General features: G+C 38.7%; 1 protein-coding gene across 2 annotated transcripts; it reads left to right on the forward strand.

Annotated features, from left to right (window-relative positions):
- The first annotated feature begins 5426 nt into the window (after nt 1-5426).
- ARL6 (ADP ribosylation factor like GTPase 6) lies at nt 5427-20420 on the forward strand. 2 transcript variants are annotated; one of them, XM_056858725.1, is made up of 8 exons: nt 5427-5561; nt 8065-8126; nt 8723-8791; nt 12198-12292; nt 14441-14570; nt 18046-18101; nt 18211-18223; nt 20289-20407. In XM_056858725.1, the coding sequence occupies exons 1-8, from the start codon at nt 5439-5441 to the stop codon at nt 20320-20322; spliced, it is 582 nt and encodes a 193-aa protein (XP_056714703.1). In that variant the 5' UTR covers nt 5427-5438; the 3' UTR covers nt 20323-20407. The 2 variants fall into 2 exon arrangements, with proteins under 2 accessions (XP_056714703.1, XP_056714704.1); XM_056858726.1 differs by lacking the exon at nt 18211-18223 and having other exon boundaries at nt 20289-20420.
- The last annotated feature ends 1076 nt before the right edge of the window (nt 20421-21496 follow it).

A 21496-nucleotide genomic window follows, 5' to 3' on the forward strand; every position in this document is an offset into this window, starting at 1 on the left:
GAGGCTGAAGTTGGTACCCAGGCCAGTTCCCAGTTGGTTCCCAGTTCCTTATTGTATTGTATTTCAACGTGTGTGTGATCGCAAAGAGTACCAAGAAGAAACAGTGGTCCAGCAAAACGTCACTTCCGGTTCCTCTAAAAGCTTCCGTTCGCGGTGGCAAGGAGAGGAATCGAGCTTGGTGACGAGCCGGAGAGATGAGACGCGCGCGCCGCCCTTTACATCCGGGTCCCCGCGCGACGTTTCCTAGCGCCGCCCGTGGAAAGAGCCGCTTTCCTCTTTCTCCCCCCCCCGCCCGAAGGTTCTGACGGCCGCTCGGTCTCCAAGGCAACGACGCAGGCGTCGGGGGGGGGAGGGAACGCTGCTGGCTCTGGGAAGGCCTGTCCAACGGCTCCCTCTCTCCTCAGTCCCTTCGTGAGTAGCAGCCCGGGGTGGAGGGGGGGGGTCTTCTTTCCTCCGAGGAGGCGGGTGGGGGAGCGGAGGCCGTGCGGGCCAGAGGGCGAGGGATCGGGATGGCTCGCAGCGGCGAAGGGGTGTCGGGACGGGGGTGGGGGGGGTCCCTTGCGAGCCTGGGACCGGCGTGACCCCGGTCAGGCGCTGAGCTCCTCCCTCCCCCCCGGGCAGCTTGGCACGGGCTCAGCGTGCCCTGGAAGCCGTCCCGGCGATCCGTGCAAAGCGGCGGCGAGGCGTGTTTCCCCGAGGCCGCCCTTGCAAGGGGTCTTTGCACGGGGGCTGCGGCACAGTTTTAAAGGGAAGTCTCGGCCGTTCGCTTAAAACGAGCCTAAAGCCAACCACGCCCTGGCCTGGATGGCCCAGGCTAGCCTGAACTCGTCAGACCTCAGAAGCTAAGCAGGGTCGGCCCTGGTTAGTATTTGGATGGGGGACCACCAAGGAAGTCCAAGGTTGCTGTGCAGAGGAAGGCACTGGCAAACCACCTCTCTTAGTCTCTTGCCATGAAAACCCCTAAAAAAAGGGGTCGCCATAAGTCGGCTGGGACTTGACGGCACTTTACACACACACACAAAACCAACCACTGCAGCCTTTGCAAATGCTGGTAGCTGAGTGGAGCCTGTTTAGGATGGAGGGGTTTCCGCAGAGACCAAAGCCTCCCAAACAGGAATTGCTCTACTGTTATCCGGGTCTCCTCCTGGGCCTTTGACCACGAAAGGGGTTACCGCATTGTGTATTCCCAGCGATGTATTAAGCGTTTGAAAACGTTATAAAAAATACTGTTCGCACTTTCTATGTATTCCCAGTGATGTATTAAGAGTTTGAAAACGTTATAAAAATACTGTTCGCACTTTCTATGTATTCCCAGCGATGTATTAAGAGTTTGAAAACGTTATAAAAAATACTGTTCGCACTTTCTATGTATTCCCAGCAATGTATTAAGAGTTTGAAAACGTTATAAAAAATACTGTTCGCACTTTCTGTGTATTCCCAGCGATGTATTAAGATATTGTCGAAGGCTTTCACGATCAGAGTTCATTGGTTCTCGTAGGTTATCCAGGCTGTGTAACCGTGGTCTTGGTATTTTCTTTCCTGACGTTTCGCCAGCAGCTGTGGTTGGCATCTTCAGAGGCGTAACTGTCCTTCAGTGTTACTCCTCTGAAGATGCCTGCCACAGCTGCTGGCGAAACGTCAGGAAAGAAAATACCAAGACCATGGTTACACAGCCCGGATAACCTACAAGAACCGATGTATTAAGAGTTTGAAAATGTTATAAAAATACTGTTCACACTTTCTATGTATTCCCAGCTATGTATTAAGAGTTTGAAAATGTTATAAAAATACTGTTCGCACTTTCTATGGCTGTTACCGCACTTGTATTCCCAGCGATGTATTAAGAGTTTGAAGACATTCCAAAAAATACTGTTCGCACTTTCTATGTATTCCCACCGATATATTAAGGGTTTGAAAATGTTACAAAAAATACTGTTCGACCTTTGTTTGGCCCCTTTAGCTGTGAAGACGTTTTCCAACCATTTATAAGCCGTGGTATCCAAAAACCCTTTTAAAGCGATGTTTTTTACAACATTTTCAAACTCTTAATACATCGCTGGGAATACCCCCTATATATTCCCACCAATGTATTAAGGGTTTGAAAACGATATAAAAAATACTGTTTGCACTTTGTTTGGCCCCTTTAGCTGTGAAGACGTCTTCCAACCATTTATAAACCGTGGTATCCAAAAACCCTTTTAAAGCGATGTTTTTTATAACATTTCCAAACTCTTGATACATCGCTGGGAATACCTAGTGCGGTAACAGCCTAAGCTTCCCCAGCTCAGGCTTTTCAAATAGCTTCAAGAGAAATCGGATGAAGCTGTCTTAGCCCAACCCTTCCATCATCTGACTGGTCCATCTAGTCATCAGCAGCTCTCCAGGCTCTCAGGTGGAGGGATCTTTTCCTGTATCATTTCACCTGGAAGTGGCAGTCTTGCATAACAGGTCAAATGAGGTGAAAATGGAAACTCAGGCCCTAGTGCGTAGCTCCCCCGCTCAGACATGTTAAATGAAACCTCTGCTTCTCTCAGTGCGCTTCTCCAGCTTTGCTCGGAAACTTGTAGCAACCTATACATCCTGATAACATTTATCAAAAAGAAGAAGGAAATTTGGCCCAGAGGCCAAAACACTGCTGAACTGATGTCTTTTGTTTTTTATCCTAGTATAGTTCTAGTGGTTAAGAGCGTGGTGTAGTGATTAAGAGCGGTGGACTCTAATCTGGAGAACCGAGTTTGATTCCCCACTCCTACACATGAAGCCAGCTGGGTGACTTAGGGCTAGTCACAATTCTCTTAGAGCTTTCTCAGTCCCACCTACCTCACAAGGGAAAAGGAAGAGAAGGAGGTTGTAAGCGGGTTTGATTCTCTTTAAAAGGTAGAGAAAATTGGCATATAAAACCAACTCTTCTTCTATCATTAGAATGTTGCTTGATTAAATAGTAAAAAGACCGTGCCTCTTTGTTGCTCTTTTTGGACTTATCTGCAGCTTTCAATACGTAGCTTTGGGGTTGGTTGTCATCGATATGTGGATGATACCCAGCTCTATATATTCTTATCCAAGTCTCCTGGTGATGCGGTAGAGGTCCTAAATCAATGCCTAACTGCTGTGGTAAATTGGCTAAAAGTTAACAAACAAGCTAAGCCCTGAAAAGACAGAGGTAATGTTGGTTGGGATGATGGAGATCTTGAAGGGCACTGTGCTCCCCACATTTGATGGGCCATCGTCTGAGAGCCATGATCAGGGCACCATTATTGTTATTAATATTTAATGTTTTAATTATTGGTATGGTGTTTATGATTTTAATTGTAATAATTTAGTTGTAATAATTCTGTATTATGACCCGCCCTGAGCCTGGCTTTAGTTGGGAAGGGGGGATGATTATAATAATAGCAACAGTAACAGTGGAGTTCAGCTGACCCTTGCTTACTCGGTTAAGAACTTTGAGTTTATACTGGATCCAATTTATTTGCTAGAGAAGCAAGTTAATGCAACTGCAAAAAGGGATTCTCCCAACTCAACCTAACCTATGAGATGGCCCCTTACCATGATATGGCTGATCTGGCCACTGTGGTCTATACTACTGTGTTTAGCTTACTGAAGCTAGGCTCTTACTATGTAATTTTTGTATCATTTAGTGTGTCATGTTAAGACTTATGTTTTGCTTCAGGTCTGTTTTTAGATTTCTGATTGGTTCTACAACCCCAATCCTATTGTATTGTTTATTAAATACCTCATCCTGTCAATTGTATTGACCCATTACATGTAATCCATCTTGAGAAAGGTAGACTATAAATGCCGTCAGTAAAATAATAATAATAATAATATGTATCCCTTATCTCCACTACTATACTGGCCTTTACAATCCTTTCTTGTCTTTACAAGGAGCCTTCACACCCACTCAGACTCCTTTGCTGCTTCTCTTCTTTTCTTGATTCATATGTGTTGACTGTTCCAGATTCCAAGGTGCAATTGACACAGTACTGCTTTTTTCAGTTTTTTGCAGACAAAATAAAAAATTGTTTTGAACAAAGTGGAAAAGGACTTAATAGAGTGTTAGCGAGGAAGCCAAATTGGTTTACCTTTGTCTGGCAGAATTATTTCCCTTTAGCATTGGTGTAAAAGACAGAAATTACATTGCTCAAACGTAACTATTCTTTCATTTCCATTCTAATAAAAGTTCCTGTTGATTTTCTTACAACCCTGCTAAAGATACTAGAGATCCTATAAGCAAATGCATGTAGCAACCTAAGCCAGATGCCATTTCTGTCTTTGGGAAGAATATAGAACTGACTTCCTTGCACATGGTACTCTTCTAGGGTAACTGTTCGGGAAAAGCTGAGTATAATGTGTGTGCTCATATTCATCCTCCACTTTTAGGGGAAAAAATCACAGATGAAATCTGCTTGCCCTTATGTCACTGCAAGCAATCACCTAATTTTTCATCATGGTAAGATGCTATTGCAAAGTTGCTATGAAAAAATAACTTCAAAATAAGGTTCCTGGCAGTTCAGACAAGGTGTTATTTTAGATGTCATAAATCAGAACACTTTTTAAGTTGAAATATGCTTCTCTGTAAAAATATGATCACCTTCAGAGTGTCAGAATTCAGTAACACCTGCAAAGTTGTTGGACCTCCTTCATAGGTCTGGGAGGTAAATGCTAGTGTTTTGCTGCAGGTTGAGAACATAATCTGCAGACCCCACTCCATAATTGCTCAGTTGCAATCCTGCCATATTTTGGAATGTGGGTTTTGTAAGTCTCCATCATTAAATATTAATTTTACTGCATGGTCTGTAAGATCATTCTGGCTCCTTTGAGTAGCGAGTGAAAATACACCTTATGAGTATTTAGTGAGGATTCTGTGGCTCTACTTGCTTACTTACGACAGCAGAATTGTTGTTGAAATTGTAATATGCATGCATTTTTGGTGTAGTTCTTCTATAGGATATGCATTGAGCTGAAAGCTGATGTTTAGAGTAAACATGGATCACTGCATAGAGGATCCTGCCTTAAGGCATGGGGTTGACTAGATGTTCTTAGTGAAGCTTTTCCCATTGTAGCAGGAGAACCTGATTTTCTTAAGATCTTTGTTCTATGGTTTGTCTATATCTGACTGAATAATTACAAACTGTTACTGCACCGTGAAATACTTAATTTGTTGCAAATAATTTCACTAACCTGGTTGCACTGCATAGTATAACTTGCTGAACCAAGGACACTGTACTTTACACTGAGTTCTAACTAGCCAATCTGCTTTAGCATTAAAGCTCTTGTCAAATAATCAGCTTACCTTCTAGATACTTAGGTGAAACAACCTGTTGTGACAGTGTTTGAAACCATCTTCTCTCAAGGATCTTTGTCTGAGCACATTTCCTGTCATGTCAACAGGCATATTCTTCAGAAATATTGGTACTGGCTGCTATTCAATCATCATTATGGGATTATTTGACAAACTAGCTAGCTTGCTTGGTTTGAAGAAAAAAGAAGTCCATGTTGTGTGCCTTGGATTGGACAATAGTGGCAAAACTACTATCATCAATAAACTGAAGCCATCTAATGTAAGTAGGCTTTTTAGCATGTTGACAGAGTGGGTATTGTGAATGCTGGAAAGCTGATGCTAATGGATGTTGCTCTAGTATGTGATTTAGCCATGCGTTGAAGTAATAAATTTCCTTATCAGTTTAGTGTAGAAGAGTGTAGAAAATCTCACCAAAGGGGGGATTAAAACACTATAAAATATTAAAATCTGGTATGGCAAGAATTTTCTCAGGATAAATTAAAGAAATAGCAAGAATTAAAGGTGACTAACCAAGATTTCAGAATTTAATTTGTGGAGGGGTTGTGGCTCAGTGGCAGGGCATCTGCTTGGCATGCAGAAGGACCAAGGTTCAATCTCCAGTTTAAAAAAAAATATCACGTAGTAGATGAGGTAAAAGAGTTCAATTTAAGACCCTGGAGAGCCGTTGCCAATCACAGTAAACAATACTGACCTTAATGGACCAATGAGTCTGATTCAATATACGGCAGATTCATGTGTTCAATTGACTTTGAAACAGCATAATTATTGCTACTCTCTTTAGTTTTCTATCAGCAGATTTTAGTTTGATTTTAGCTAAATTGTAAAAAAGTGAATGGATTTATATACTTTTTAATGAAAAGCTTAATAATATATTCTACTTGCCACTCCTTTGGCTTTAAATATAGCTGGAGTATTTGCAACCAATTAATGGCTCACAAAGTGAGAGCTGGACAATGAAGAAAGCTGATAGGAAGAAAGTAGATTCCTTTGAAATGTGGTGTTGGAGGAGAGTGTTACAGATACCCTGGACCACCAAAAAAACACATCAGTAGGTTTTAGATCAAATCAAGCCTGAACTGACCCTAGAGGCTAAAATGACTAAATTGAGGCTGTCGTACTTTGGACATATTATGAGAAGAGTCACTGGAAAAGACAATCATGCTAGGAAAAGTTGAAGGCAGCAGAAAAAGAGGAAAACCCAACAAGAGATGGATTGACACTATAAAGGAAGCCACTGCCCTCAGTTTGCAAGATCTGAGCAAGGCTGTTAAGGATAGGGCACTTTGGAGGACATTGACTCATAGGGTCGCCATGAGTCAGAAACAACTTAACACACACAATGGCTCACAAAGTAGTCACTACATTAATAATGAAAAGTTCTAAAAATAAGCACCAGTAATCAAAATATAAACTATAAAAAGAAGGGTAACCATGTTAGCTAGGTGAAGGCAAAATGATCAGTAATGCCATTCTAAGCAGAAATATACCCTTCAATTGCTATTAAAGTCAATGGATTTAAAAGGATATAACCCTTTTTAGGGTAGCACTGAAAGAGTTGTGATTGTTAATCATTAAAGTAATACTAAGATATTTTAGTTTTTGAATGTAGTGTGCATGGTTTTTTGAATCTAGTGTGCATGTTTTTTTTAAATCTAGTGTGCATGGTTTTTTGATTGCCCCTTTCCAATTATTTCCACACATTAATGTTTTTCTGAAATTTTAGAGAACCTCATGTAGCACGTGAAGTAACATAAAAAATACATTCAGGAGGGGAAAGCATAGAAATGCAGGTGCTTGTTTAATAAACTTTTTGATTGCAGTATTTATTAATTTTTTGAGGACAACAAATGTGCTGCATCAACTCTGTAGATTTACTAGTAGGTGATCAAGATAATACCCATTTCTAAATACAGATTAATTTTTTAAGGATTTGTTTTCTAACTCAAGAAAACATTCTTCATTGGGTCTTAAATGGTTGAGTCCTTCTCAAATCAGTTTCTAGGTAGAGGTGAATGAAATGTTAAGAATTACTGCATACTGGGTACCTGTCCAATTAGTGATTATACTTTTCATTCTGTGTATTTTTAAAATGTTGGGACATCATCAGTTTTCCAAAATATGTATTTTCTTTATTTTCTGGAACCAACATAGAAAAAACACAGCATTAAATGTTAGTTTACTCAAGAAGCAAATTACGAAAGGTGGTAAAGCCAGATAGAGCCGAATGGGCGTATTTTAATTTCTTCCGTATTTTTTTAATGATTCTGGTTTTTTATATTTTAACTTGTTGTTATATTGTTTTAGATTGTAACAGCCTATGGCTTTATACAATAAACTTGACAGAATGTTAGTTAACACAAACTCAGAATACTATTCTTAGCATTTACAGGACCAAAACTTCATGTCATTACAGAGAAAAATAATGTACCAAAATAAGCCTTAATAACAGCAGATGAACTAAACAAGTCTGATTGTGGATACAGGTTATTGATTTGGATCATCATAGCAAATAAAAAGACTACAGTGCTATCACTCTGCAGATTAAGAATTTGTAGAAGTAAAATCACAACTTTCACACTTCGTAAACATTTTTGTGTGTTATCTGCCTACTGCCAACTTTATAATTTTATTTTAATAATATTGTATGGATGGTAATCTGAATAAGTAAATACAAATAAATAAGTAAATACAATACACATAAGTATCATAGTATTACAGTTTTATACAGATTTGTTTTTAAGATGAATGTTTTGTTTTTGAAGGCTCAAACTCAAGATATCGTTCCCACAATAGGATTCAGTATTGAGAAATTCAAGACATCCAGGTAAGCCATTTTATTTTCATAGTACAATTACACATTTAGAGCAGCATATCATCTTTTTCATGAGATACATTAGATGTAATAGTTGATTCAATCAATCAATACCTTTATTGGCATATTGGTTAAAATGACAATTGTATAAAATGGATATCTGGTAAATAAAAATACAACTAATAAAATTCATTCATGGTAGGTAATAGTTGATTATCACAAGATGTCATATCACTTACTGTGCTCCTTGATATATATTTTTTTCATTGCTGTACTGACTATAAACCTAGGTAGGTTTCTAAAGCTTAGAGGAGTTTCATAAATACAAACTTCATAGGCAACATTCTATAAGAAAATAACTTTCACAAAAACTTTCTTTCAATATTTCCTTTACATTTCAAGTACCCTTGATTATTTTGTTCTCTGCTTGAGATATATAAACTGAAATTTAGAACTTCCTATTGACTAGAATGCTATTTTTTTAAGTTATCAACCTTGCATCTCAACCCAACACATGTGTAGTAAGAAACAAGCCAAGTATGTGTAAATGGGATTACAGCATTGAATTAATTCAAATTCAAATTATATATTTTACTGTCTCTTTATAGTTTGTCCTTTACTGTGTTCGATATGTCTGGACAAGGTAGATACAGAAATCTATGGGAACACTACTACAAGTAAGTAGCTTTTTAAAAAGAAACAGTTAATCACTGGTTCATTTAATGAGACTTATGTTTTGGTTTCTTACTTATACAAAATCTCGTATAAAATGACTTTGTTTGGAATTCCTTAATTATTTTTTCTTTGTTTCCTAGCCAAGTTAATTATGTGCTTGGCTATGCAGAATTTCTAAACTGCTCTGCCCTTTATTCATTGAGCAACGTTTTTGTATGATGTACTTCTGGATATTTGGACAAGGGCCCCATAAGGTCATTGCATTTGGAGACCTTTATACAAAAGTATGCTTTTATTGAACATTTTAATGGCATTTTAATTACATTATGGACATAACAACGTACAAAGTTATCATAACATAATTCATACATAAGAGATAATTGATTGGACCAAAACCAGCCCTTGCACAGATGGAAGGTAGATCTCTTAGCACAAAGTGGTATGGAAGATTTCAGTGGAATTCCCCTTGACTTGCATCTTCCTGTGCCAACTTTCCAGAGTGGCTTTTTGGGAGCTGTGGAAGAAGTGGAACTACATTTCAGGTTTTTGAAATCAATCTTACTATATCCTCAGCATAACCAAGGAATTAAAAGCATTAAAGATTACCGTAATTGTTTCCAGAAAAAAAAGAACTTGGTAAATTTGGATGGTGGCCTTTCTGTCCTCAGTTTTAATATAACCAGTCTTCGTTATTAGAAATGTATTGTTATACGACTATATATAATTAATCTATGTAATTAATCTATTAACATGTTAAATATATAAACATTAACAAAGTAATCAATTGACGAATGAAAAGTAATTATAGTTGGGATCTGTTGCCTAATGCTTACAAACGATAAAATAAGCCTGTGCAGCAGCTGATATGATCACAACAGGGTTTGTTGGGTATCTCTTCTTCCGAGGCTGTAAGAAGCACAGCTGGCTGATCTCATGCTTTTTTGGTGTTGGCCCCAGATCCATGCTGTAGAAGGGGCTTTCTATCTTTTAGAACAAGATGGGAAATGAAGCTCTTAAGAAGAGCTTTTGAAGGGACATTTGGCAGGCCAATCTGTATAGATTGTCTGATTATCATGGATTATCCCTGTTGGAGAGCCAGCGTGGTGTAGTGGTTAAGAGCGGTGGTTTGGAGCGGTGGAGTCTGATCTGGAGAACCGGGTTTGATTCCCCACTCCTCCACATGAGCGGCGGAGGCTAATCTGGTGAACTGGATTTGTTTCCCCACTCCTGCACATGAAGCCAGCTGGGTGACCTTGGGCTAGTCACACTCTTTCAGCCCCACCTACCTCACAGGGTGTCTGTTGTGGGGAGGGGAAGGGAAGGTGATTGTAAGACGGTTTGAGTCTCTTTTAAGTGGTAGAGAAAGTAGGCATATAAAAACCATCTCTTCTTCTTCTTCTTCTTCTTCTTCTTGTATACCACCTTGGTCCCTGAATACAGAGAGAGGTGGGTTAAATTTTGTTGGGTTTTTTTGGTGTGGGGATAGTAGTGTCAATAGTTTTCCAAATAATTTTACAAGACAAATCTTCTGAAAAAACTAAATTTTGCTTTATTGGTTTAGAACATTGTTTCAGTTTCCTAAAAAAAAGGACACCAAGATAGAGTATAAATTGAAGTACTTTTTAACAAAGTTAATGCTTGGAGTACTTTTTAACAAAGTTAATGCTTGGAGAATATAATAATAATCTATTATAGGTTGACTTCAACTGAGGGCCTTCTAGGAGCTCTGCACCCATAGCTGTGGATTGTGGGATGCTTTAGGCCTAAGTATTTTTTTTCGAATCTTCACGTTTTACTCTGCCCAGCCCCCAGCCCAGCCATGACTGTTCTAGCAGAGAGACATACCTCTGCTCCATAATTTTTTCCAGTAATATATTTTGGTTTTATATTGCTTCTGCATTAACTCAACCATTCAAATTTAATTATAAGCCAACAATCAAGTGAATTATAGAAGATTTGCTGTTGTGGACCAGGGTTCCTAGTTTGGGAGGGAAGATTGAACTATTTAAAAATCCTTGCTTTCCATATTCTACTTTTGTTTTTCTGATTTTACCAGTACATATAGTTGGTGGCTTTAGCTACCTGGTAAAAATTACTCAATATTTCTGCTAGGAAATAAGACATTAGTTTAAAAAATTACACCATCAGTGGGGTGATGATGGGGTGGCAGTTCCAGGTTGAATTTTCTGTGTTACTACACAACTGCATTATGTCTGGATTAAATCTGTGCTAAAATGTTTGTTTCAAATGGAATTTGCAATGTTTAGAATTTCATTTAGAGTATCTTCCCTAGAATTGTTCACAGCTAAAGAATTCTCTGGATGTTAGCCATATGTAATTGTTTAGGTATGGGAAAAAGTTAAGCCTTAGAATGTCTTCCTTAGTTTCATACAATGAGAACTACAACTATCCATGGGTTTCGTATGGAATAATCTTGATCGAATGAACTTTTTTCTCAAATGGATATATGAAATGTTGGAGTGGGAAAGGTTAACAATGTCTGTCATTCTTTTACTATGTATAAATTAGAATTTATCTCAAGCATAAATCATTTATCCAATTCCAATTACCATTAAATAAAAGCTGTTGCTATCTAAATGATCTTCTGTTACACAAAATTTCTTTTGAGAAGAGGCGCTTATACTATGGCCTTTTTATGCATGGGTTGTTTCCGTCGTGGTCAAGACCCGACTACTTCGGGGCTTCATTTTTATTATGCACATTTTCTCCGACCTTTAAAAGTCACTTCACTCTTCTCCCCTCCATTTCCCTGCGTTTTCAGGATTCTGTTTTGCCGCAGGTTTAATATCTATGTCGATCCCAATTTGATGGCTAGTCCTGTGCATAGTTTTGCTTCAAGTTTGCCTCCCCATGCCCATCCTTGCTTCTCCCTCCCTCATCCAACCCCTCCCCCATGAAGCCTTTTTTTTTTTTTTGCGAGTGCAGGAAGGAGAGAACGCTAGAATTCTATGAGACTGCTTTGTAATTGGTTGTGTTGTTGTACATAAGGAACTTATGGAAAAAACTAATATAAGTGGTCCCCCCCCCCCAAAAAAAAGGTCAGTTAGTTGGCCAGATCTTCTGAAGCACCCTGTTTGGTAACAGTACAGATGCCCTAATTTTTTTGAATTGTATATTGGAAAAATTACAGGTTACAAAATTACATGCTGCAAATTAATATGCTGTAATAAACTAGAAGGAATATGACTGTATATCTTTTTTAAAAAAAAAATCCATCCCTATTTTGAAAGTAATCTGAGTTGCAGAGAGAGGCAATTATTTTGTTAAAGTCTAGAAGGAATTGGGTGCCTCTATCTAGTACACTAACTCACACTGAAGTAGGATTCTGATTATTTGTTGTTCAACATTTTAGAGAACCTATAATTTCCTTCTTTCTATATTGTACAGAGAAGGCCAGGCTATTATTTTTGTCATTGATAGCAGTGACAAACTCAGAATGGTTGTAGCCAAAGAAGAACTTGACACCCTTCTGAATCATCCAGGTGAGGAGACCCTTTATCTTTTCCTGAACCCTACTTGTTATCTTTGGCATAAAACAATTATTGTGTATTAATTATTCAGTTAAATACTGTTTACCTTTTCAAGTAAGTAGGAACTAGAATAAAGATGTGATATCTTCCTGTACTGCCATAGTATTTTTCTGCTAATTGGAGTACCACTGTTTGGTACTTATCAATGGTACTGAGCACCACGAACAAATTTCAAAAAAGTAAAAAGTTAATTGAGCATGCATAAATTTTGAATTTTTCAAAACCCTCAATCTGTCAGTTTACTGTACTGCACTTTTTTGCTTTGTGAACCCTACTAAACTTGCCAATGTGTCAGAAACTATGTCATAGTTTGATGAATAGCTTGTTGCTCAAGTTTTGGCACTGGCATCCGTTCTGTATAGAATATCTAGGATAGCAACGTCTGGTGTATGTGCAACCTGTTGCCCCGTGGCTTGGCATCCTGAGGATATAACTGTGTGGCATAATTCATACCAATTTTGATAAAACTGTCCGCATATTTCAAAGCTTGGACCGTATCTCCATCACGAATTATGGGAACTGTTACAGGAATACTCAGTCAAGACTGAAAGCAGGTCTTGTACTCAGGCAACTTACTGCCGCTCACTTGCTGTCTTTCCAACATCCTTGCATTCATTTTGAAAGGGCAGTTCATTATTCAGGGCCAAATAAATATGGAATGTCCTGGATTTGCATTCATTTGTATGCATGGTGAAGGAGAAAGGCAGAAATAGATGACTAGGAATCAGTGGTGGACCTACCTTTTTGGGACCCTGAATCTTTAACTGTTATGGGGGCCCCTTTTGCAACCAGCAACAGTAGGGCAACATCCAACAAGCTCCAAAAGGCCTTGCGGCCCTTGCAAGGAACTCAAGGCCCAAATGGCAGAGAACAGGGTGGCGGGGTGGAGTCTTTGAAAATGGGCCATACAGTGACAAAATAAAACTACAGAACTATTAAGCCGTGCACCAACAAAGAATTTGAGGATCCAGCTGCCGAAATGTAGGCTGTGAATAGATTCTGGTGAGCTCAGTGAGCCCTTACAGCTGGGGGTTCAGGCGCTGCAAGCCGCTGAGGAAATTTCAAAATTTGACCAATTCCAGGGACATTTTCAGGCCACGTGAAATGGGTATTAGAGCATATTCTAAAGTCAGTATTAAGTACTTCCACCCATTGGCTTATGATTCTATCGCTAAAAAACTCAAATCGATTTTATTGAGAAATTCACTCATTAAAAAAAGTTGTTTCAGGGGGCCTCTCCAAGGTTAGGGGCCCTGAAGCTTAAGCTTCATTAGTTTCACAGTAGATCCGCCTCTGCTAGGAATGATGCTCATGAGCCCAAGCTCCACTTTGATCTCATTGCATGGGGAGATGGCATGGGAAGAATAACTACCAAACAACTCCATAGTGCAAAAGTAGCAAGAGACTTCTATTTTTCAGATACTGCATTAAAAGGATCATTGTGATTTTTATGCAGTTTTTCAGAAGAATTATTGATGCTTGCAACAATTACCACTTTCATGAATGGTGACAGAATGGCCCCAGTTAAGTTCTCTTATTGCTAGTCATGTATATGTTCTATGATGTAGTTTGCTTTCCTCAGTAACATAACTCCTCTGATGTTAGAAAATATACATGTATAGAAAATATACATGCCCAGTGGTAATGAAATTTTATTGGCTGCATAGAATGTTTATGACATAGTTGTCTATTTTCACTCATTCATGCATAGGCCAAGAATTACCTTAAATATTAATTGCAAATCCTTATTCCAGATTATAACTTTTTCCGGTCCAAAATTTGGATTTCATATTTTAATGGTTTTTAACCAGCTTTTCATTTGGGTATATTGGAATGTCTTCAGTAAGGCACTTGGCTTTCATTATAAGCAATTTGTACGGCAGTCTTAAATGCATGCATGAGTTTAGGAGGGTAACTTTAGCTCTACTGAAATATGCACCTGAGGCTTCCTGACCCGAGTGTGCATCTTGGTAGAATGCAACCATCAGAGGATGACAGTGGCAGGTGAGCAATGTATGTATCACTTTTCCTTCTCAAAATTTGTTACACGTAAATGGTGATGGGAATAACAAAATGTTGCTCTTGTTTTTTCCCCCTTAGATATTAAACATCGCCGAGTACCAATTTTGTTCTTTGCAAACAAGATGGACCTCAGAGATGCTGTGTCATCAGTAAAAGTCTCTCAGCTATTATCCTTAGAGAATATCAAAGACAAGCCATGGCATATCTGGTAAAGCTGTATAGTTGTATGTTGTATTCATGTAGGCCTGAAATGTTTGAAATTACTAATTGTAGTATTGATCGTTCTGTTTTAAAAAGATAACTGATGATCGCTTGTAATCATACATTTTATTGAGTGGAGGAAAATCTTTTGTAGAAAGTCTACAAATGCTGATGCTGAAATTAAGCTGTAGTCAGTCTCACCTGAATTTCCAAAGCAATGCCCTGATAATAATTTTTCATACAAGGTTGGCATTTGAATTCTCATGTTGGAGCTATGCTTTTTTTAAAAAAAAAAAAGAATAAACTAGTCAGAAACTAATTTTCAATATTTTATAGTAACTCTAGAAGCATACCAATTGAAATTAATAATATCATCCACTCAGTTATTGCTGAGGGACAGTGGTAAAATAGTTCTTATTTCAAACAAGTATTTGTAATAATAAATCCCAGGTAACTTTTCTATACATAAAAACTCATACAGTTGGATCCAAAGGTGCTGTTGTACTGGTGGAACCGAAAACGGAGGGCAATTTTTGTCTGTCTTCTCCCACTGCAAACCTCCACTTTGACTCCTATATTGTTTATTAAAGTCTTCTGATACACAGGAGCAGAATTTCCATTGGCTCGGATCTGAACATCACATTCTGTGAGCTTCAGTCAGTCTGCTGTACTTCAGAGCCAATCCATAGTTCTTTAGCACAATAGTATCCTTCTGTTGTTCTGCACTTTGAGAGCTGTAGGTCTTCAGCATCTTTGGAGAAGGGTATCCAAAATATCAAGATAGCAAAATGTGTTAAGATATAACCAGCATCTCATGGATAAAAACAGTTCAAGGGTTTGCAATCACTTTAAACAAATCTGGTGTACCATTTGAACTTGTGGTATTTAAGACCTTGAGGCATAGGTCTGTATTAAAATTAGTTTTAAGAATGTGTAAAAGATCAACTTGTTTTGATGCTTATCTTGCAAAGAGGAAGGACTAAGCCCTCCCACAGCTTATAGTTTGATCATATGATTTGTGAGTACGAGGGTGCTCTGGAAGCCTGTTTCCATTTATGCCCAGTATTCATTTATTTACAAAATTTATATTTCACCTTTCTGCCCTTGCAAGGGCCACTAAGGTGGCTAACAATTTAAAACATACAAGATTAAGTTACATTATAAAGCCATTAAACTCAGCCCCCCCCCAAAAAACATACAACATTAAAACATTTTAAAAGAGTTAAAAACAGAGTTAAATACATAATAATCAGTTAAAATAATACAAAACATAAAACATTGGTGAGGAAGGAGAGATCATTGAGGGAATGCCAAATGAAACAAAAGAAGTCTTAATCCACTGTTGGAAGATGGCAACAGAAGAAGACAGGCAAATCTCCCTGGGGAGAGCGTTCCAGGGCTTTGGTGCCATGACCAAGAATGCCTTCTCCCAGGTTGCCAACCACCTGATCTTAGAAGGCAGGGGCCACTGAAACAGGCCCTCTAAAAATGACTGTAATGGTTGGTTGGGTTTATAAGAGATTAGGTGGTCCTTCAGTTGTGTTGATCCCAAACCATATAAAGCTCTTGAAGATCAAGACCAGCACCTTGAATTGTGCCCAGAAACAAATTGGAAGCCAGTGTAGCTAGGCCAAGACTGGAGTCATATGGCCCCTATGACCCATTATAATCAACGTCCTGGCTCTTTAAGGGATGAGGCCATTCCCTGGGACATGCATTAAAACATACTTCTAACTAACTTCATGATTTCTCTAAGGTAAAATAAGCATCTTCAGGAAAGAACTAGTATTCTAGCTGTGAGCCACCTGCCCATCTGGCCACATACTGTTTAGCTCTTTGCTTTACATCTTTATGGACCCCAGTACAAGAATAGTATACCTTCTCTGGCCTGGCCTTAAATGAAACAAATATAAGTATTCATTAGGAGTGTGCAAAAAAAGTCAGTATTTTTTTAGATTCAGGTACACTGGACTCAATAACCAGAGAATCTCTGCAATGGAAGCTGAAGGTGTTGGGGGGGCGGGGCGGGATTGCAAGCACAACAGAATCAGTGACAATGTACAGATTCCCAGCAGAACCAATGCCACGGTGGTATTTCAAGCCCTACTGGAGTAATGTCAAACTGGAGAATCACAGCAAAACAAATCCAAGGAAAGTGGGGGGGGAGACACAAAGCAACTCTTGCAAAGAACAAAAAACCTCTTGAAACTGACAAACATACTTGAAATAGACAGAAGCAGCCTGGCAAGCTGATAGAAACCCCCGGAGACACAGAGGGGAGGAGAGAAAAAACAGTCCTGGGAGCCTGCAAATGCTGGCTACCGATCTTCCTAAAGGGGCTCATGGAAAGTGGGCAGATGAGGAAAGTAAACTGAGAAATAGAACATAAGAACATAAGAAAAGCCATGCCGGATCAGACCAAGGTCCATCAAGTCCAGCAGTCTGTTCACACAGTGGCCAACGAGGTGCCTCTAGGAAGCCCCCAAACAAGACAACTGCAGCAGCATTATCCTGCCTGTGTTCCACAGCACCTAATATATTAGGCATGCTCCTCTGATCCTGGAGAGAATAGGTATGTATCATGACTAGTATCTATTTTTACTAGAAGCCATGAACACCCCTCTCCTCCATGAACATGTCCACTCCCTTCTTAAAGCCTTCCAAGTTGGCAGCCATTACCATATCCTGAGGCAGGGAGTTCCACAATTTAACTATGTGTTGTGTGATGAAATACTTTCTTTTATCTGTTTTGAATCTCTCACCCTCCAGCTTCAGCTGATGTCCCCTCGTTCTAGTATTATGAGAGGGAGAAAAGTTTCTCCCTGTCTACTCTCTCCATACCATGCATAATTTTATAGACCTCTATCATAGACCCTTAACTGCCTTCTTTCCAAGCTAAACAGCCCTAAGCACTTTAACTGCTCCTCATAGGGCAGTTGCTCTAGTCCCCTGAGCATTTTGGTTGCTCTTTTCTGCATCTTCTCAAGTAAGTGCCAAGGAGAAGGAAGGGAAAGGGAAGTTAAAGCTGCTTCCATCTCCGCTCTCCCCCACACCCCGCCCCATGGCTGCATCCATTGTTTATTATTCAGTTTCCTCATATATTCCCACCATTTTGTGGATGTTTTCTTAATGCTTTCTGGGGATCATTCTTACAACAGAACCAAGACAGCACAAGTTTCCCAGCCCTTGCCTCACTGTATTGGCCATTTTTGTTTGTTTGTTCACTTTGTAGGGGGCAAAGAAACTCAGCACAATGACCAGATATCACTTGTTACATTGTTGGTAAAAGAGGAAGGGGACATGCCGGATGGATGCTTTGTGTGGGAGCAGACGTGCTTCTTCCACATAATCTAGTCTTCAGTATGAATGTATATTTACAGTTCCTACTCTTTGTAAAACTTGAACTTTGCTAACTTGAAAATATGATTTATTTTCTCAATATGTTTTACATTCTTTTAAACTGTGGTCTATATTCTTTTTAGTGCTAGTGACGCTCTTAAAGGAGAAGGACTGCAGGAAGGTGTAGACTGGCTTCAGGGTATGTTCCACACATTTTGCCTTAGCCGCTTCTCTTTTCATAATCTCTTTTTTAAATAATCTTTTTCACCATTTCATTTTGCCTTATTTCTACCTATTTCTGCTATCAGATCAAATTACACAGTGAGTATCCATGACAAACTCAACATTTGTAATCTTTTTACCTGTGCTTTATTGCTACAGCAAGCCTAGCTGAATTTAATATTCACATTATTTTATTTTATTTACTTTATTTATACCCTATCTTTCTCCCTAATGGGGGCCCAAAGCAGCTTACACTGTTTCCCCCTCCTCCATTTTATATTCACAACAGCCCTGAGAGGTAGGTTAGGCTAAGAGTGTGTGACTGGTCCAAGGTCATCCAGCAAACTTCAATGGCAGAGTAGAGATTCAAACCAGGGTCTCTCAGATCCTACTCTGACACTCTAACCACTACATCCCACTAGCTCTTAATATTAAAAAATTCTCTTAAATTAATCTCTGTATATTAATTTAAATTAATTTACATATAATAGTTCTACACCTAAAACATATATAATTAAAACACACTTTTAGAAGAAGTGGTTGTGATGCAGTGTGTGATATTGCAGAATACCATATCTATTGATTTTACCATTGAAAGTAGTCAAGATTGCAAGTCTTCCATATGTTTTTCATTTAGCATCATATGTTACTAATGGAGAAAATCTTTATTACATACAGTAGTGTACACCAGAAGACTATTGCAAATGGCTTTTCTTCAGTCACTGCAAACAAAAACATTTTAAATTGCACATGAGGGGAACTTATCTCATGAGGTAAATGAGTCTTAATTGGTTTCAGTAGAAATAGAATATAATCAAAGAATTAACATTTATGATCAATTCTGGAACTTGGGGCAGGGTCCAGTACAATTCTCTAAATAATGTGTGCCATCGACAATAGTTGTGATTCTAAAACTTGGCATCAGTATTTTACTTAAAAGACACCACAAGATGTCAGCAGAGACTCAACTTTGAGAGATCAAAAGCAGGCTCTACTATGATACAAAGGGCCTACTTGGATACTCAAACAGCCAAAACATCAATTGACCCATTGTTCAAAACTACCTTTCAGAATATCTGTAGCTGTGAATCCAATGTGCACCATATACGTGTGCATCAGTGTTTGGATTTTTGATAGAATTTTCCTTTTGGCTGCCCCATTTCCCCCCCCCCTTAACTTTGTTTTATGCTTGCCAATCTTTAAAAAAACTAGTTGGATCCCCCCTCTCCAGGGAACCTGCCTGAGGCAGCTTACAAAATAAAACAATAAAAACATAAACTACCATAAATTTACCTAAACTTGCCATTCAAACACAGCAAATATTAACTAATGTTATTTGATTTAGGTAGTTTCCCACTAATGTTATTTGATTTAGGTAGTTTCCCTTTTGCTGATGACAAATATTGGAAAGGAAACTGTGTGTGTGTGTGTGTGTGTGTGTGTGTGTGTGTGTGTGTGTGTGTGTGTGTGTGTGTAAAGGTTCACTATATTTTTTATGTTTGGTGATCTGATCACAGTTTTCAGGGCAGGGGATTCTTTACCAGGGTGGACTAGGAGACCAAAAAAGCTCAGAAGAGGGCCTGCCCCCTCGCTACCATGCCCACTAATGGAAGGAGACCCAGTTGTAGTGGCCACTGTCACATGATTCATCAGGTAGTGGCAACTGGGTGGGGAAGACTCAGGAGGGGGGTTTCCCAGGCTTTTACCTCTGACCATAATATCCAATCCATCTGTTCCCTGGTCAAATTTCTGATCTAGTTTTTACTACCTATAGTTTGTTATGCTGTCCTAACTGACAAATTATGGTCAGCTCCTTGCCTTCAAGCTATGATCTGAAGCATATTTGAAGACCTGTTTTAGAGTAAAGTCACTGATCATAGTTTGCCAATCCAAACATCATATTAATATAACTTGAATAAAAACCAGGAAGTAGAGGATGGAAGCCATGCAAGAGGAGAAAAGAAGCACGTGAACTTGCAGGAATACCAAACCACGGTTTGTCATTAAGACTGAACACTCAAGTCTTTACCCATTTCTGCACAGATGTAAACACATGTGACTTACAGATCTATGTAATTGTTCAGAAGCTTCAATAACACCAGTAATCTTTAGACAAAATAACATAAGCACATATTTTAATGTGAGTTTTGTTTATTTTATCTAGATCAGATTCAGGCAACGAAGACATGAAAAGCTAATAAGCTCTGAAAATACCGTTAAAAGACCATTTGTGGATGTATATGACAAGCCTTGAAGACAAAGACTTTTTAGGTCTGTTTACAGCAGTGCGTTTTATCAATTCCTTCTCTTTGGCTTAAACAAAAAGCCAAACTTTAAAAAATGTCATATACGGACATTCACGACACCAGCCAACCATTTCAGTATGGTTAGACAGAACATTAAAATCATGGTATACTTGATGGTGTTTTGGAGTTGGTGCCCAATAAGAGACATCTTTAAACCTCAATAATTTGGTTTTCTATGAGCTCTCTATATAGTGTCTTCTTTTCAGAAGTACTTATTGAAATATACCTTTACCAGAATGAAAGTTTTATTTTGCACAGAAACCAGCTTATACCAATTAATTTTTCATAGTGTCTTTTAAAATATACCAATTACATGTGAATTGTGTTTTTATAAGCAATTGTGGATATTTATGAGTAACTTTCTACTGGTATATGGTGAATTGTATTGTGTCCTGTAACAGCTGAAACAATATTTTGATAAATAAAATATAGTACATGACAGACTTACTGGGTTGTGTGTGTGTTAAAATGAGAGGTAAAATGGTATGTAGAAGATACAGCAGTCTAAAGTGTTCCACTCTTAGTTGAACTCTTGTTACACAGTGCTTGTCATTTAGATGTTAATCTTTTCATAGACTGATTCATTAATATACTCATCATATATCTTTCAAGTACAGAATCTGAACTTCTCAACTTCTAAATGTACCTAGAGTAGATCAAGGCATTCTATTCAGTACTGTCTAACGAAAGTCACATAGAATGATGTTATTTGAAAGGGTCTGATGTACAGCATCTGTGAGTAACTTTCCTCTTAGCACATTTTAGAGGTCCATCAAATATACAGTGGCCACAGAACTAATTGCGTATTTGACCCTTTCAAATTAGACTATTCTGAATGGATACCCACCCCCTGCACATGCACACACCATTATAGAGTGTGAAATTGTACTAGCCTGAATCCACATCCAGAGTCTCAAGGCAAGGACTTCTGCAGACTCCTAAGAACACAAATATAAAATAATTCCCCCTCTTCTTTCCGTAGTCTTCTGTTGAGCTTGAATGTGAAAAGGTGTGGGCTATTTGCTCAGTCACATGATTCTTGCCACCGCTTCATGCACATATGTGG

Source organism: Euleptes europaea, chromosome 12, assembly GCF_029931775.1.
Source record: "Euleptes europaea isolate rEulEur1 chromosome 12, rEulEur1.hap1, whole genome shotgun sequence".
NCBI classification, from domain to species: Eukaryota; Metazoa; Chordata; class Lepidosauria; order Squamata; family Sphaerodactylidae; genus Euleptes; species Euleptes europaea.

Excerpts from the sequence above, each read along its gene's own strand:
- ARL6 (XM_056858725.1), top strand. The coding sequence starts at position 5,439 with ATGGGATTATTTGACAAACTAGCTAGCTTGCTTGGTTTGAAGAAAAAA. Across the intron at positions 8,792-12,197 it reads CTATGGGAACACTACTACAA|AGAAGGCCAGGCTATTATTT; the intron begins GTAAGTAGCTTT and ends TATATTGTACAG. Across the intron at positions 14,571-18,045 it reads GACAAGCCATGGCATATCTG|TGCTAGTGACGCTCTTAAAG; the intron begins GTAAAGCTGTAT and ends TATTCTTTTTAG.